The sequence below is a fragment of the Orycteropus afer genome, unplaced genomic scaffold (assembly GCF_000298275.1).
Source record: "Orycteropus afer afer isolate SDZICR_OR568_19922 unplaced genomic scaffold, OryAfe1.0 scaffold00772, whole genome shotgun sequence".
Classification (NCBI taxonomy): domain Eukaryota; kingdom Metazoa; phylum Chordata; class Mammalia; order Tubulidentata; family Orycteropodidae; genus Orycteropus; species Orycteropus afer.
Genome location: NW_006922359.1, coordinates 761,808 through 774,722, shown reverse-complemented (window position 1 = coordinate 774,722; position 12,915 = coordinate 761,808). Strand labels below are relative to the sequence as shown.

The following is a 12,915-nucleotide window of genomic DNA, read 5'->3' as shown; positions in this document are numbered from 1 at the left end:
GGTGGGGGTGGCAGGGGTGGCGGGGGCTGGGACTGCACCTTCACAGAAGGGAGTAGTGGGGCAGGCGGCTGCACTTTCTGCAGCTGCTGCAGGTACAACTGCATCTGCATGGAGGTGAGGGGCGGGGCAGACGGCTCCTCCTCCTCCAGCAGCACCTGGGGGGGCTGGGCCATGGGTGGCTGTGGAAGCAGGGCTGGCTGGGCCAGGGTGGGTGCCACAGCTGGGGGTCGGGCCGGCTTTGGGGGCAGGGCGGCGGCACGGTTGCTGGGGCGCGAGGGCTGCTGGGGCAGCGCATTGTGCAAAGCTGAAGGGAAAGAAGACAGTGGCCTTGAGGCCCCAACTCCCCCCTACCTGACCTGTTAGGACTCTAATGGCCTCCTATCAGTTGCCCTCCAGCCACAATCACCCCTACCCCAGCCCCACCGGACCACAAAATTCACTATAAACACCAAGTCCCCCCACTACCACTCTCCTCCCATAGCTCCTCTTACTCACTCCTCAGCTCAGTCAGTGACCCTCCCCATCCCCCGACAGGCATGCTATCTCGAGGCCAAGCATGCATTCTTCCTGCCCAGGAGTTGTTTTATTGGGGTGTAGAAGTCTCCTCCCAACTGGTAGCTGCAGGGGGAAAAAGGGCCATTCCCCATCCAACACTGCCTGGCCTGGCAAAAGAACTCAGAACTCAAATTCTGTATGACACCAGGGGCTTTCTAGAGGACTTGAGACCTGTGTGCACCACACTTTGCACGGAGCATATTCTGGGAAGCCTCATTCAGTAACCAGTGACCCCCGAGGAGCTACTAGGCCTGCTGCTGACCACCCAGAACTCATGGTTGGTGCCCTCCTCACTATTGGGGCTCACCTGGAGGGGAGACCACGGCGTGCTGGTTGAGGTGTGGCGGAGTGCTGTGCTCAGGTGGTGGGGGCAGGTGGGGTGGCAGCTCAGGTGGCGGCAGGTGCAGAATGGGCTGGGTGAAGTGGCCAAGGGGGTCGAAGACGCTGCCCGGGAGTGGGGGCTCCAACACGGGCACCGGAGTGGCGATGAAGGGTGGAGGTGAGGCCTTGAGTGCTGGGGCCGCCTGCTGTGGCAGGGTGGGCGCGGGTGGCGGGGCTGTCGGCTGCTGTTGAGCTGGGGGTGGTGGCGGGGGCTGCTGGGATGGTGGCGGGGGCTGCTGGGGCACGGGAGCAGGGGCCTGCTGCATCTGGTGGTGGCGGCGGTGGTGCTGCAAACAGACAGACAGGCTCTTGTCAGGCACGGGCAGCCCATCTGGGTCACACCCAAGAACCCAAAGAAGCCCATGTACCTTCTTCTGCTCCTGTGTGGGATGCCCCTTCTTTTTCGACTTTGGAGCCAATTCTGTGGAAAAAAAGAGAAGATGTGAGACTCAGGGAAGATAGGCGTTCACTGGCTGTGGACGTGGGGGGAGGATACGGGAGGACAGGGGATTGGGACACAAGACAGCAAGCTCTGGAGCGGAACTAGGGACCTGATACGGGTGGCCAGGCTTGGCCCAGGGTCCCTGGGGAAAATGTGTCAGCTACCTTTCTGCTTGCTCTTCCCCTGGTGGGGCCACACCCCTAGTCCCCCTAAGCCACACACCACTGGCTCCAATACAAAGGTGGCCCCTGGGCCCCAAAGGTTGAGCCAGGAGACCCCAACAGGCCTGACTGCCCCACTCACTGGTCAGTGAGGCCTGAGGGCTTTGAGCCCAACTGGCTTTATTCTAGAACCATGTAAGAGATGAGCAGAGTGAGGCTCAGGGAAGTTAAAGGACTTGCCCGGGATCACATAGCTCAAAAGCGGCGACGCCAGGGCTGCCACCTACACTACCTTGAGGGCCCACTCCTTCTCATTGTCCGAGGGGCAGTAGAGTTGGGCCAGCTAGGGCTAAGGGGACACAGTGGTGTCAGCCATGTGGAACAAGGGAGGTCACCCTGGTCAGCCATGCTTACCACCAGGGGACCCTGAGACGAGGGCAGGAAGGGAGCCACCAGCACTCAGGCCCCTCCCTGTGATGGGTCGCTCATGGGGCAGGTGCACCCCTGACCCTGGCGAGCAGAGGGGGTGATGCCAGCAGTATCCTTCCTGCAGGCGGGCCGGACCCAGGCAAGGGACCTCCACAGCACTGTACTGCAGCGAGAGGTGGCCTGTGCCCTGGCTCTTGGTGCCAAAGTGGAGTAGACGTACCCAGGGTGAGCCCACTTATGAGAGGAGCACTCAGACACCAACATGCTGATTGTGTCATCTGTCCCCCCACCCCCAAGGCCTATGTTCAGGAGCTTGGTCAGTCATAACCCCTTGCCAAACGTCAAGGGAGAGGAGCTCGACGTGGTGAGTCACCAGGTTTCACTCATGCCAACCTTGAGGACCGTTCGGCCTACCACCCCTCAGGCTCTGCCTGGTTCCCTGAGCTCCCTCTCGGCATGCCGACTCCTCTGCTGGTGGTGAAGAACCCACGCTGCACCCAAGGTGAGGCGACCCCAGATCAGAGCTGCTGCAAGGCACCCGGGGAAAGGTGCAGTTATGCCACTAAAGGGACAGTGGCCCTGCAAGAGCTGACCCCACACCAGACAAGACACCAAAAGACCTCAGCAGCCATGGACACACGTCCTTACATAAGGGGTAGCAGTGAGGAGAGAGGTGGTACAGGGTCAGAGGCCTAGCCCCTGGCTAGCCACCAGAGAGGCAGGACATGGGGCTCAGGACTTTGGGGAGCAGCCTGACATTGGCAAGAGCAGATTCATGGGCAGGATGGGGGACAGTTTGGGTGGATCTGTAGGGACAGGGTCACAACGGGGTGGGGAATGTCGTATGCAGTCCCAATGCCTTATAGCTGGGCCTGGGGGAGGCCAGTGGGCGTCTAGGACACAGTGGGTGGAAGTTTGAGGGGACAGGGAGGGAAGGAGGCAGGGCCCATCAGTGAAGTCTGACCAGAAAAAGCGACAGCCAGACACCCACCATATAGTGGGAAAACGACTAGGGGAAGGAGTAACAAGTTTGGAGGGATCGCTCATTAAGGGTCGTGAGGTGGAGGACCGATTAGAAGACTAGGGACAAAGCGGGTGGGACCTGCAGGGTCGTGGTGTTCAAGGGCTCCAGGGTGGGGCCGTGGCTAGTTTGGGGTTCCCAGCAAGAAGACAGGACGAGAAGGGAACAGGTCCACGACAGCGTCACACCATGCCAGCCCCAACCCCCCACAAAACTCTCTAGAACGGGTTACATGAAGATGGCCTCAAAGCACGGTGTGATCTTTATTCCACAACAATCGCCAACTCAACACAGTTTCAGCTTTACAGAGGATGTAATTGTACAAAGATTTAAAAAGTTTCTGTAAAATTTGATTAAAACACTGATTTCCCCTGTCCCCAGCCCCCTGAAAGTGAAAGAAACAGAACAGAGCAGTGAGGGCAGGGCAGAGGATGGAGTGGGGAGGACAGAGCAGTGAGGGGGGAGGGGCAGGACGGAGGGCAGAGGAGGGGACAAGATGGAAGGGGAGGATGGAGGGATGAGGGCAGAGCAGAGGAAGAGCACGGCCTGAACTGAGCTGCCTGGGAGAGCCTTGGTGTCTGGGTTCTGAGGGTCCGACGACCTGGTCACCAGAGTTGGCTGCCCCCTCTCGCCCTTCTTGTGATCCACAGCCCAGCTGGTGTGTTGGGAACCTTCCCACTGCTCAGCCCCCTGAGGTGGCAGGGCCTGTCTCCTCCAGCACGCTCCAGGAGCACCTGGTACAGGTGACAGCCCAAATCTGAGAAACCTTCCAGTTACTGGGCTCTGAGCTCTCTCTGCAGGCAGATGAGGATGAGGCCTAAATAGCCAGGGGAAAGGACCTGCAGGGCCCACCGGGATTACAGTCTGTGTGATGCACGTAGGGTCCAGGACTCAAGCCCAACACTGAGAACCCAGCAGAATCTTCCCAGAAAGACACCAGTGGCCTGGAAGGCCCCGTGGGAATCTCTGGGCAGCAGCTCTGGGCCTGGCTGTTCTGCACTGGGAAGAGCCAGGCGCAGGCCAAAGTGCAGCTCAAAATAGCTTGTCTGGCCAACAAAGCTTGCCTGGGAACTGGGAGTTTGACTAAGGTCAAGGTGAAGGTTAGGCAGGGTTGGGCAGAGACCGGCTGGGAAGAGGGGGGTAGGCTTGCCTTCGGAGCAATGCCCCCTAGGCAGCCCTCGGCCCCATGAGGTGATGGCCTTTGAGAAGGGCGGTGCGTGTGCACGCAGACTGCACGTAAGAAGGAAACGCACCCCGACACGGATATGCTTCTCAGTAGACTATGTGCGTCACGCGGTTTTCTGCCATGATGCTGGATTTGTGACCAAAAATGGGCTGGTGTTTATTTTTAGAGTAAAACGGCCCATTCGATGCCACTTGGAAAAAGTGACCACCCTGGCCTGCCCTCTCCCTTTGGTGACTGTAACTATTCCAGACCGAAGATGTGCCTACTGGCAAAACCCGCAGCAGAGCCTTGGGGCAGGTCCCAGGGCACTGACATCTGCCCACAGGTCCAGGGCCCACTAGTTGGGGGCAGACCCCAACCCTGTTGGGAGGGGAGACAGCAGCCCAAGGTCAGCTGGCTGCATGGTACCCCCAGCACCCACCCCATGGGCCCACCTGGCAGCCCCTGCCTCCTGATGCCTCATCGAGGAGGTGCAGGCCTCTTCTAAGTCTGGGGAAGCAGCACAGGGACCTCTCCCTATGTGATCAGGGAAGAGGTCAAAGAAGAGGGGCAGGCAGCTCAAGCTTCCGGAAATGCACTGGGCAAAGAAGATGGAAGAAGCCTCCAGGAGCCGAGAGCTGGCTGTAGCCGGGGAGCCCTGCAGCTGAGTGACCCTGGCAGGGCAGAGGGAAGCCCTCGGGTGCCAGCAGGCCTCATCTGGGAAAGCTCTAGCGTGTTCTTCCTTAGGCTGAACAAAAGCTCTCCTTGGCTAATGTCACTGCAAGTCCTGGAAGGAGCAGAGGATCCAGAGTCCCGGGAAAGAAGGAAGGTGAAGAGAACACACTTTGCACCTGGGCAGCACACCTCACGTGTGCAAGGGGGATTGCACCGCCCTTGGAAGCTGCCCTGCCCCGAGGCCCCACAGTGGGCTGGGCACTACAGTCAGGCAGTCTCGACCCTGGAGGGCCCAGGGGGCCTGTGGCAGCCCTCCTGGAGAGGGACAGGCGAGCACTGCTGGGCATGACTTAGCACCCCCCCTGGGGACAGCCCCAAGGCTCTCAGGGTGCGTGACTTGGTGGAGTCCTGTCCCTTTCACGGAAGAAAATGGACTTAAGCTATAGCTCGCTGGGAAGGAATCTGGAACTGAAGACCGATTTATTAAGAGTCCGTGTCCAATGATTAGGCAGGACCTACATAGAGGGAGAGAGAAACCAGTGTGAGAGAGATGGTGTGGAATGTTCCGCTCAATCAGTCACAAGAACCAAGAGCTGTGGCTGGCCGGCCTCCTGTGCCCGTGGGACACAGAGAACCAGGGGGTAAAGCTGCATCCCGTGGGAGGGCACTGCGCACACCCACTTCCCCTAGAAAGCGTGCTGTGTGCGGACTTCTCCAGAACTATCCTGCGCCTGTTTGTGATTCTAACAGAACAACGGCTTCTGTAATGAGTTCCATATGGACTCGCACAGTGTGATGCTGGCATTTCCGTTTATCAAAATTCCTCTGAATTCTGAGAGGCACCCCCGCCCCCTCACTCTCCTTCCTGAAGAACCAGCTCTGCACAGGCCCTACTAGGGCAGTAGCCCCAGGGAGGGGGTGGGGCTCAGGTAGGAGGAGCAAGCCAAGCCCCTAGAGGGGGGAGGTTCTGAGAGCTGGACCTCCAGCCGAGGGAGGGAAAGACCTAGAGGCCAGTCGGCCCTCCTCCAGAGCCCTAGGACCAAGAACACAAGCTGGAAGAGGAGGCACCGGCCACACATGCTGGTGAGGAAAGGGGGAAGGAATGAGTCAAGGAGGAGACCTGCTTTCTGTCCATGGGCATCCCACAGTGGCCACCCTGCACAGAGCAGACATTTGGTTTAGAGTCACTGATGAAACCACTGCACCGGTCCTCCCATGTCCTCAGACCTTCTGATGGCAAAGGTGCCCTTGGGCTGGCCTCCTCCTCGGGCTACGTTCGGAGGGGCTGGACCTGGTCCCCAAGCCGCCAGAACCCCTTATGTGTGCATGTTGCACCCTGCCTTCCAGATCTCTTCCTTTTCTCCCCAGGACTTGGCCCCCACTGCAGAGCAGCAGGCAGGCCCAAGTCAGGCTGGGAACAGGCTCTTCAGACCCCGGTGGGAGGCTGAGGCGGCCTGTTTAGTGAGAAGGTCCGCCCGTGGCCTCTGTCTGCACTTTCAAGCCCAGGATCTTTCCAAAACATGAAGCATTCCTTTTTCCCCTAGAGCTATTAAGAAACACCCACACACTCCAATCCTGGGAAAAGGAAACCAGGAGATGAAAATAGCTGAGTGTGTGCTGCTGCCAACAGTACAGCAGGCCAGGCCCAGATCCCCGCACCTCCTGGTGCCCACCTGCCCCAGGTGCCCAGGGCTCTCGTGAGGGGCTCGAGCTATGCCTCCCATCCAGGACTTCATCTGACAGGATGAGGTCAGAGCTGGAGAGAAGGGTCCTAAGACATCCTCTAGTGACAGCTAGGACCAAGGATGTCCAACTCATCTCTCCCCATTCCAATAGCAAAGGTATTAGCATACTTTAAGCTCAGTAAAAGACCACCGTTCAGAGGACGTGGTGGAGCAAGAGTAGGGGGAGAAAGGGTGCGGAGGACCTGGTGGCCCCTCTACACCCCCTTCTGTTCAGCTTCCCACAGAGATCCACATCTGGGGCTGATCTGGTAGAACTGGCTTGTGTGGGTGACAGAAATGGGCAACTTCAGAATTCCAGCTATGCAACGGAAGTATGGGAACAAGGAGAAAGACCAGAGGAGCCATGTTCCACGTCCTCTGCTTGCCTACTCCCCCAGGCAGGACTGCCTATAATCACCACAGAAAGTGAGGCTGCTGGCCACTGGACCTGGTACCCACATCCGTCTGTCTGCCGTGTGTCCCCAGGCCCCGCTCGCCCAGGGGATCGAGTGCAGGAGGCCACAGCCAGCTGGCTCAGGGCCTGGGTGCGCACACTGGGATCACCAGCATCCGAGTGGTGCAGCACTAACACACGTGCATGGCCCCCCATGGATGCTGAGCTCACCAGTGGACAGGACTGAGGGAGGGGAAGACAAAGGGAGCCTGGTCAGTGCTAGATGGGGAGGGCTGGCTGAGGAGCCGAGCAGCGGAAGCCTGGGAGCCGGCGGCACCAAGACTGTAAATCTTGCCTCCTTCCCGCCAGAACAGCTGTTCCCAGGGCTCTCGGGTTACTTGTTGCACAATCTTGTCCCGTACTTTAAAGGAGGAAAAGTGGAAAAAAATGAAGAAAAAAAAATCTCGGCGGCAGAGTGGCTGGCGATGCCTCATGGCCAACCCATGGGCAGGTGGGCTGGCTGGAGGGATAGGGGAGGGGAGCTTGCTCCCAGAACTCCCACCTGAGCACGTGCACACTGCACCTCAGAGGGGCTCAGGGCCCCCACAACAGGTCACGATGTGACCTAGGCAGTGTCAGCTTTAGGTCCTGAGGAGAAAGGCCGTAGAAACCCTGGCAGAAGCAGTCTACAAAAAATATAAGAAGGTGCAACCAGAGGTGGCCAACCGTGACTGGGCTGCTCCTGATGCAGAGAATGTTAATAGGGTCAAAGAATACGGCCATTCCCCTCAGCAAGGGTGAGGCGCCCCCTGCTGGCAGCAGACACAGCAGTCACAAGGGACCTGGTGGGGGTGGGGATGGTGGCCTGAGGCCCAAACTGGCAAACAGCAGGCACACAATAAATACAGGACAGACCTGGGCTAATGAACTTCATCTCTCTGGAGCCCATCACCCATGAGGTCACTTTTCTGCAGAGTGTGGAGGGGAGAAAGGGACTTGCCAACACTCAGCCCAGGCACATCTGTACTTCCCACGCACATGCCTCCCTCCCCACGTCCCTCCTTGTGTGTGGCCCCCAGCACCAGGCTACAGGAAGTGACTCTGACCTTGTGCCACACTCACATCAAAGTTTTATCAAACTGCTGACGCAGGTTTACTGTTTACTTCCACTAGAATACCAGAGTGGGTCCTGCCAGGAATCCCATCCCTACTATGGTTCCCCATACTCCACCTGCCTGTTGCCTGCTTCCATGTGGTCTGACCTAAATGCACTCCCTAGACAGCTCTGGTTCACCCCAAACACAGACCGCCTGCTTCCTCACTGGATGGGGCAGGTAGGTCCTCGGGCTTCTCTACCCCCACTCCCACCCCCACTGGCCAGTCCTAGCATCTGTGCCCCCTAAGTATAACAAGGAAAATGCTGGAGGACAGACTCCCATGAGGCTTCTAGAGTCTCACTCTGCTCCTATCCCCCACCACCTCAGCTGCTGCTCACAATAGGGGCCCTGAGTGGGCAGAGCTCATGGGAGGGGGACTGTGAGGGGCACAGAGCACCAGTGTCCACGTGTGCAGAATAAGAAGCAGCTGAGAGTAGCACATCCTGGGGTGGAGCAGGCCTGCCTGTGTCCACACCACATGGACTGTGGTTTGGGGACACCATAGGGACATGTGCACCCACTGGGGTTAACAGCTGGGAGGGGCACACCACGGGCAACACCAGCACCTGGGCTCGCTCAGCCTGCACACCCTATCCCCCAACCCCTTCACCATCCAGTCCTTTGGATGACCCAGCCCAGGTAGCATTTGGGGAGAGTAAGGGTAACTGCTAGAGAGGGTGCAAGGCCGCCCCCGTCCCCAATTCGAAGGTTAACATAGCAGGTGGGTGGACGGAGGGTATGGCAGGTCAAAGGGAGATGGTGTTTCACACACGAGCCACCTGACCTGTCTCGGAGTCTTCGCTGTCAGAGGAGCTGGACTCACTGGTGCTCTCTGACTCTGAGGACGAGAAGCCCTTCATCTTGGAGGAGCCGGCGATCACATCCACCTTCTCTGCTGCAATGGGAGCACAGGGCTGCTGACACAGGGCCTGCCACTGCAGCCCATCCAGCCTCAAGGAAGCTGGCACCCCAAACCCCACCTGGCCTCATTCTTCCCAGAGGTGACAGCCTAGATGGCCACATGTTATTCCAAAAATGTGGCCTACAGAAGAATTCAAGACCCACTCATTTCCCTGTAGGGCATGTCAGACCTGAAAGACAGGCTGGAGAAACATTTCCTAACACTGGTGCTTCGGTGTGGGGCCTGGGCTCTCAGCCACTCTTCTGGCTGCATCCAGAGAGAGGTTCAGGGAATATGACACCAAGACAGGGCAAGGCAGGAAAGCACCAATGCGACACCCCGTTTGCCAGGCAGGGTACACCTGCCCATATTAGGGCGGGCCCCAAAACAACAGAGTCAGCCTGGGCTAGGCACCTGACATGAAGCCAAGACATTGATGGTAACAATGAGGGGCCTGAAGACCTTTTCAGGGCGGGGAGCCACACAGCTGACCACACGAGAGCAGGCCGGCAGCCACATTCCGTTCCAGCTGAACTTGCCGTCTACACTGCTGTCTGCGACAGCACAGACCTGCCTTCCCTCCTAGCTGTGGCTCTAAGAGTTGAAAGAAGTGGGCAACAGCATGAGGGAAGACACTGCTGCTCAGAGCCCGAGATAAAATCAGGGCCCATGGTTCCACCCTCAGGGGATTTTCCAGATCGAGGGGACAGGTGGCATCTTTTAGAAAAGCCCACAGAAAACACTGCATGCCCACAGAACCATGCCGAGGAGGAAGGCTGGGCCCACGCACCTTGGGGCTTCCTCTTCTTGCGCAAGCAAGAAGTGACATAGCGCTCCAGCTCACGCAGTGTTGATGGCTTCAGGGTCTCAAAGTCGATCTCGATCTCATCAGGGTTGGAGTTCTTGAGTGAGGGCTCGCGTGACTGGATGATGTGCACCACACGGCCCAGCTTCTCGCCGGGCAGCTTGTTGATGTCCAGGCTCAGTTGCCGCTTCTCCTCGTAGGACATGGGCTTACAGCGGTCCTCCTCCTCAGATTCATATGCCGGTGGTGGCTTGCTCTTCACAGGCGCCGGCTCCTTCTTGCTGCAGGGGGATGATGCAGATGCCATCAGGATAAGCCCCTTCTCCCCAGGATGTGGGAACTATGGTAGCATAATGCCTACAGTACTTGACTGCTAACCAGAAGGCTGGTGGTTCAAACCCACCAGCCACTACTCGGAAGGAAGGTTGGGCAGTCTATTTCTGTAGTGATACCGCCTCAGAAACCCAAGGAGGGGTTGCTATGAGTCGGGTCCAACTCAACAGAAAATAACAAGCACCACCCCAGGATGTTCCCACTTACCCACTAGTGTGGCTTTAGGGAACCAAGGTGCCAACAGTGGGTGCCTAGGAAGCATCTGTTGCAGACAACAAGCAGGCCACCCAAATTGGGGAGGGGGGGGATATGGCCGACTGCATTGTGGCCCTAGGTGGCATGCTTTGGGCTCCCCTGGACCACAGGGACCACTTCCCCAGTGCCCTGGTCATGGGCACCATGTTCCTTTGCCAAAAGGCTCATAGAGGAAGGGGAGGGGAGGGTGGCTAGGCCTGTGTGCAATCAACTGGCCTCCAGAGAGGCCCCCCAACCACCAGTGGGAGGCACAGACCTTGCACTGCTGTTACTACTGTTGTTCTTCTTGGTCTTCTTGGGAGGGACTTCCTTGGCTTTGCTCTTTTTCGTCTCCTCCACTTCCTCTTTCTTTTTGTGCTTCTCTTTCTTCTTTTCCTTCTTGTCTTTCTCCTTCTTCTTTGGCTTGTTCTGCTGGGGCTGGGAAAGGGCTGCTAGCTGCTCGTGCACGGCTTTGAGCTGTGGGGAGACCTCCAAGATCAGCTCCTCTGGCACCCAGAAAGTGGGGCCAAGGTAGGGGGCATGGAGCATGGGTGGGGAATGCAGGAGGCCTCTCAGCTCAGTGCCCACCAATGCCCTGGGCTCCAAAGGTGAGAACAAGGTACTGAGCCCAATGGTCACCCTGAAAGGGTCCTGAAGGGGCTGAGTAGGAAGGCAGGCAAGTGACCTCAGGAAAGACAGATATTCTGGTCCTGCCCCCTCCTTTCTTGGGCTGAGGACCCAGAAGTTTCTCTTCTGCTCAGAGAAGACTGTCCCCCAGCATGTATGAAACCCCCCCACCCACATATGAAACCAACACAACACTTGTCCAGCAGAGAGGTCCAAGCCTCAGAGGGGTGGGAACTTGGAATATAGCACTGAGGGGCGACTACCATAGCCCAGGGCCAGGGGCCTAGGACAGCCTCACCTGTTCCTGGAGCTCGGCCAGGCGCTGGGCCCGCTCCTCCTCAGAGTCGTCAGTGGAACTGTCACTGTCTGAGGAGCTGTCGCTGCTGCTATCACTGGATGAGGGTGGGGCTACCACCTTGGTGGGAGGAGGCACAGCTGGTGAGGACACAGCCACCACGGGCTCCTCAGGCTCATCCGGCATCTTGGCAAAGCGCATCTCAAACACGTCCTGGGGGGGTGGGGTGTCATGCCTGTGAGGACCATGGCCCAGCTTTCCATGACAGGAAGCCCCCCTTGAAGGTCGCCTCACTTACTCCCTCCCTAGGGACAAGCCCAGGTGAGGGCTCTCAACACTGAACAAGAGAGCTGACCTGCTGAAGTCCCTGATGACTGGCCCAGACAGCCCCTGGGCCCCTGCCCACCCATGCTAACATGAGGGAGGGGGCACCCTGGGCACAGCAGCCAACAGAGCAGAGGACCCAAGAGTCTCTCCGATACCGAACTAGAAGTCAGACAGAAGTGGGCAGGGTCTAAAAGTATCAACCCAGTGATGATTCAGGCTGGAGAACAGTGGTGGAAAAAATGGGCCAGCTCCTCCCAGGACTACAGGAACCCAATGGAGCCTGGACTAAGTTGGTCAGCATGGTCATGCACAGACAGAGGCGGCCTAGCCGGCACACTTCTGAGAGCAGTCACGTCTCCATGAGAGTCTGGTGAGGTCTCCCCTCTCCCCTACTATACCCTTCCAAGCCCCCTGGGGTATAGACCAAAGGTGGCAGCACAGTGCCAGCCAGGACTTTTCTCCATGGTGATTTTGTTGATCGAGTTCTAGAAGAGTAAGTATGTTTAGTGTGATCAGGTCAGTCCCTGAGCCCAGGCTGCCAGGAGGGAGGTCCAGGAGGAAGGGGGTCACACCAGCAGCAAAACCCAGCCATAGGCTAAGGAACGACTGAGGTGAGGGGTTCAGCTTAGGGGAGACTTGTGCCTGACAGTGTCTCAGGACTTCAGGAAGGGAGAAGGCCAGAGGCAGTGCCAGGTGCTTGGGGCTGCTGGGAGGTAACCACTCTCCTCCTGGGCCAGAGAGTAGGCTGCCCTGGCTACACTGCCCCTGCCACGAGAAAAAGACTCCTTCCCGTCCCCTACAGAGTGCGCAGCAGGGGTAGCCAGCGCTCCCAGGCCCCAGGGTCAAACAGCAACACGCAGAAGATGGGGCCCAACAAAGTCTAGGGCAAAGAAGACACTGCATTCATCTGCAGGAGGAGGGTGGGGAGGGATAGGCCAGCATGGGGCGGATGCTGCCTCCCTGGCCTTACCCAGCTGTGGGGTTGGGTCCATCCCTGACTCTGGAAATGCTCTCCAGACCCATGTCCACGAGACCAAGGCTGCTGCAGGAAAACCTTTCTTAGGGACGAGGCAGACAAGCATCTACCAAGCACTCTGCTGTGGCTGCCAGATGACATGTCCTCTGCCTCTAAGAGCTCTCAGTCCAGTGGAGAAGAATACGGAGACCCATCAGCAGCCATAAACTGAGAGCTGAGGGCCAGACAAGCAGGGTTACCTCCAAGGGCCCTCCTCCTGCAGGTGGCTGAGAAGGCAGGGCCAGGGAAGAGGGTTATGAAGGGCAGAAGGGGA

The 12,915-nt window shown here is 58.2% G+C and overlaps 1 protein-coding gene across 1 annotated transcript in view; it reads right to left on the bottom strand.

Annotated features, from left to right (window-relative positions):
• Positions 1-12,915, bottom strand: part of BRD4 (bromodomain containing 4) — a 32,271-nt gene that overhangs the window by 4,508 nt on the left and 14,848 nt on the right. Inside the window, exons 7-13 of the mRNA XM_007957680.2 lie at positions 11,303-11,512; positions 10,655-10,854; positions 9,796-10,091; positions 8,889-8,999; positions 1,305-1,357; positions 863-1,223; positions 9-304 (exon numbers count right to left, since the gene is read on the bottom strand). Of these exons, the coding sequence (XP_007955871.1) occupies positions 9-304; positions 863-1,223; positions 1,305-1,357; positions 8,889-8,999; positions 9,796-10,091; positions 10,655-10,854; positions 11,303-11,512 (1,527 nt within the window). The remainder of the gene's footprint in view (positions 1-8; positions 305-862; positions 1,224-1,304; positions 1,358-8,888; positions 9,000-9,795; positions 10,092-10,654; positions 10,855-11,302; positions 11,513-12,915) is intronic.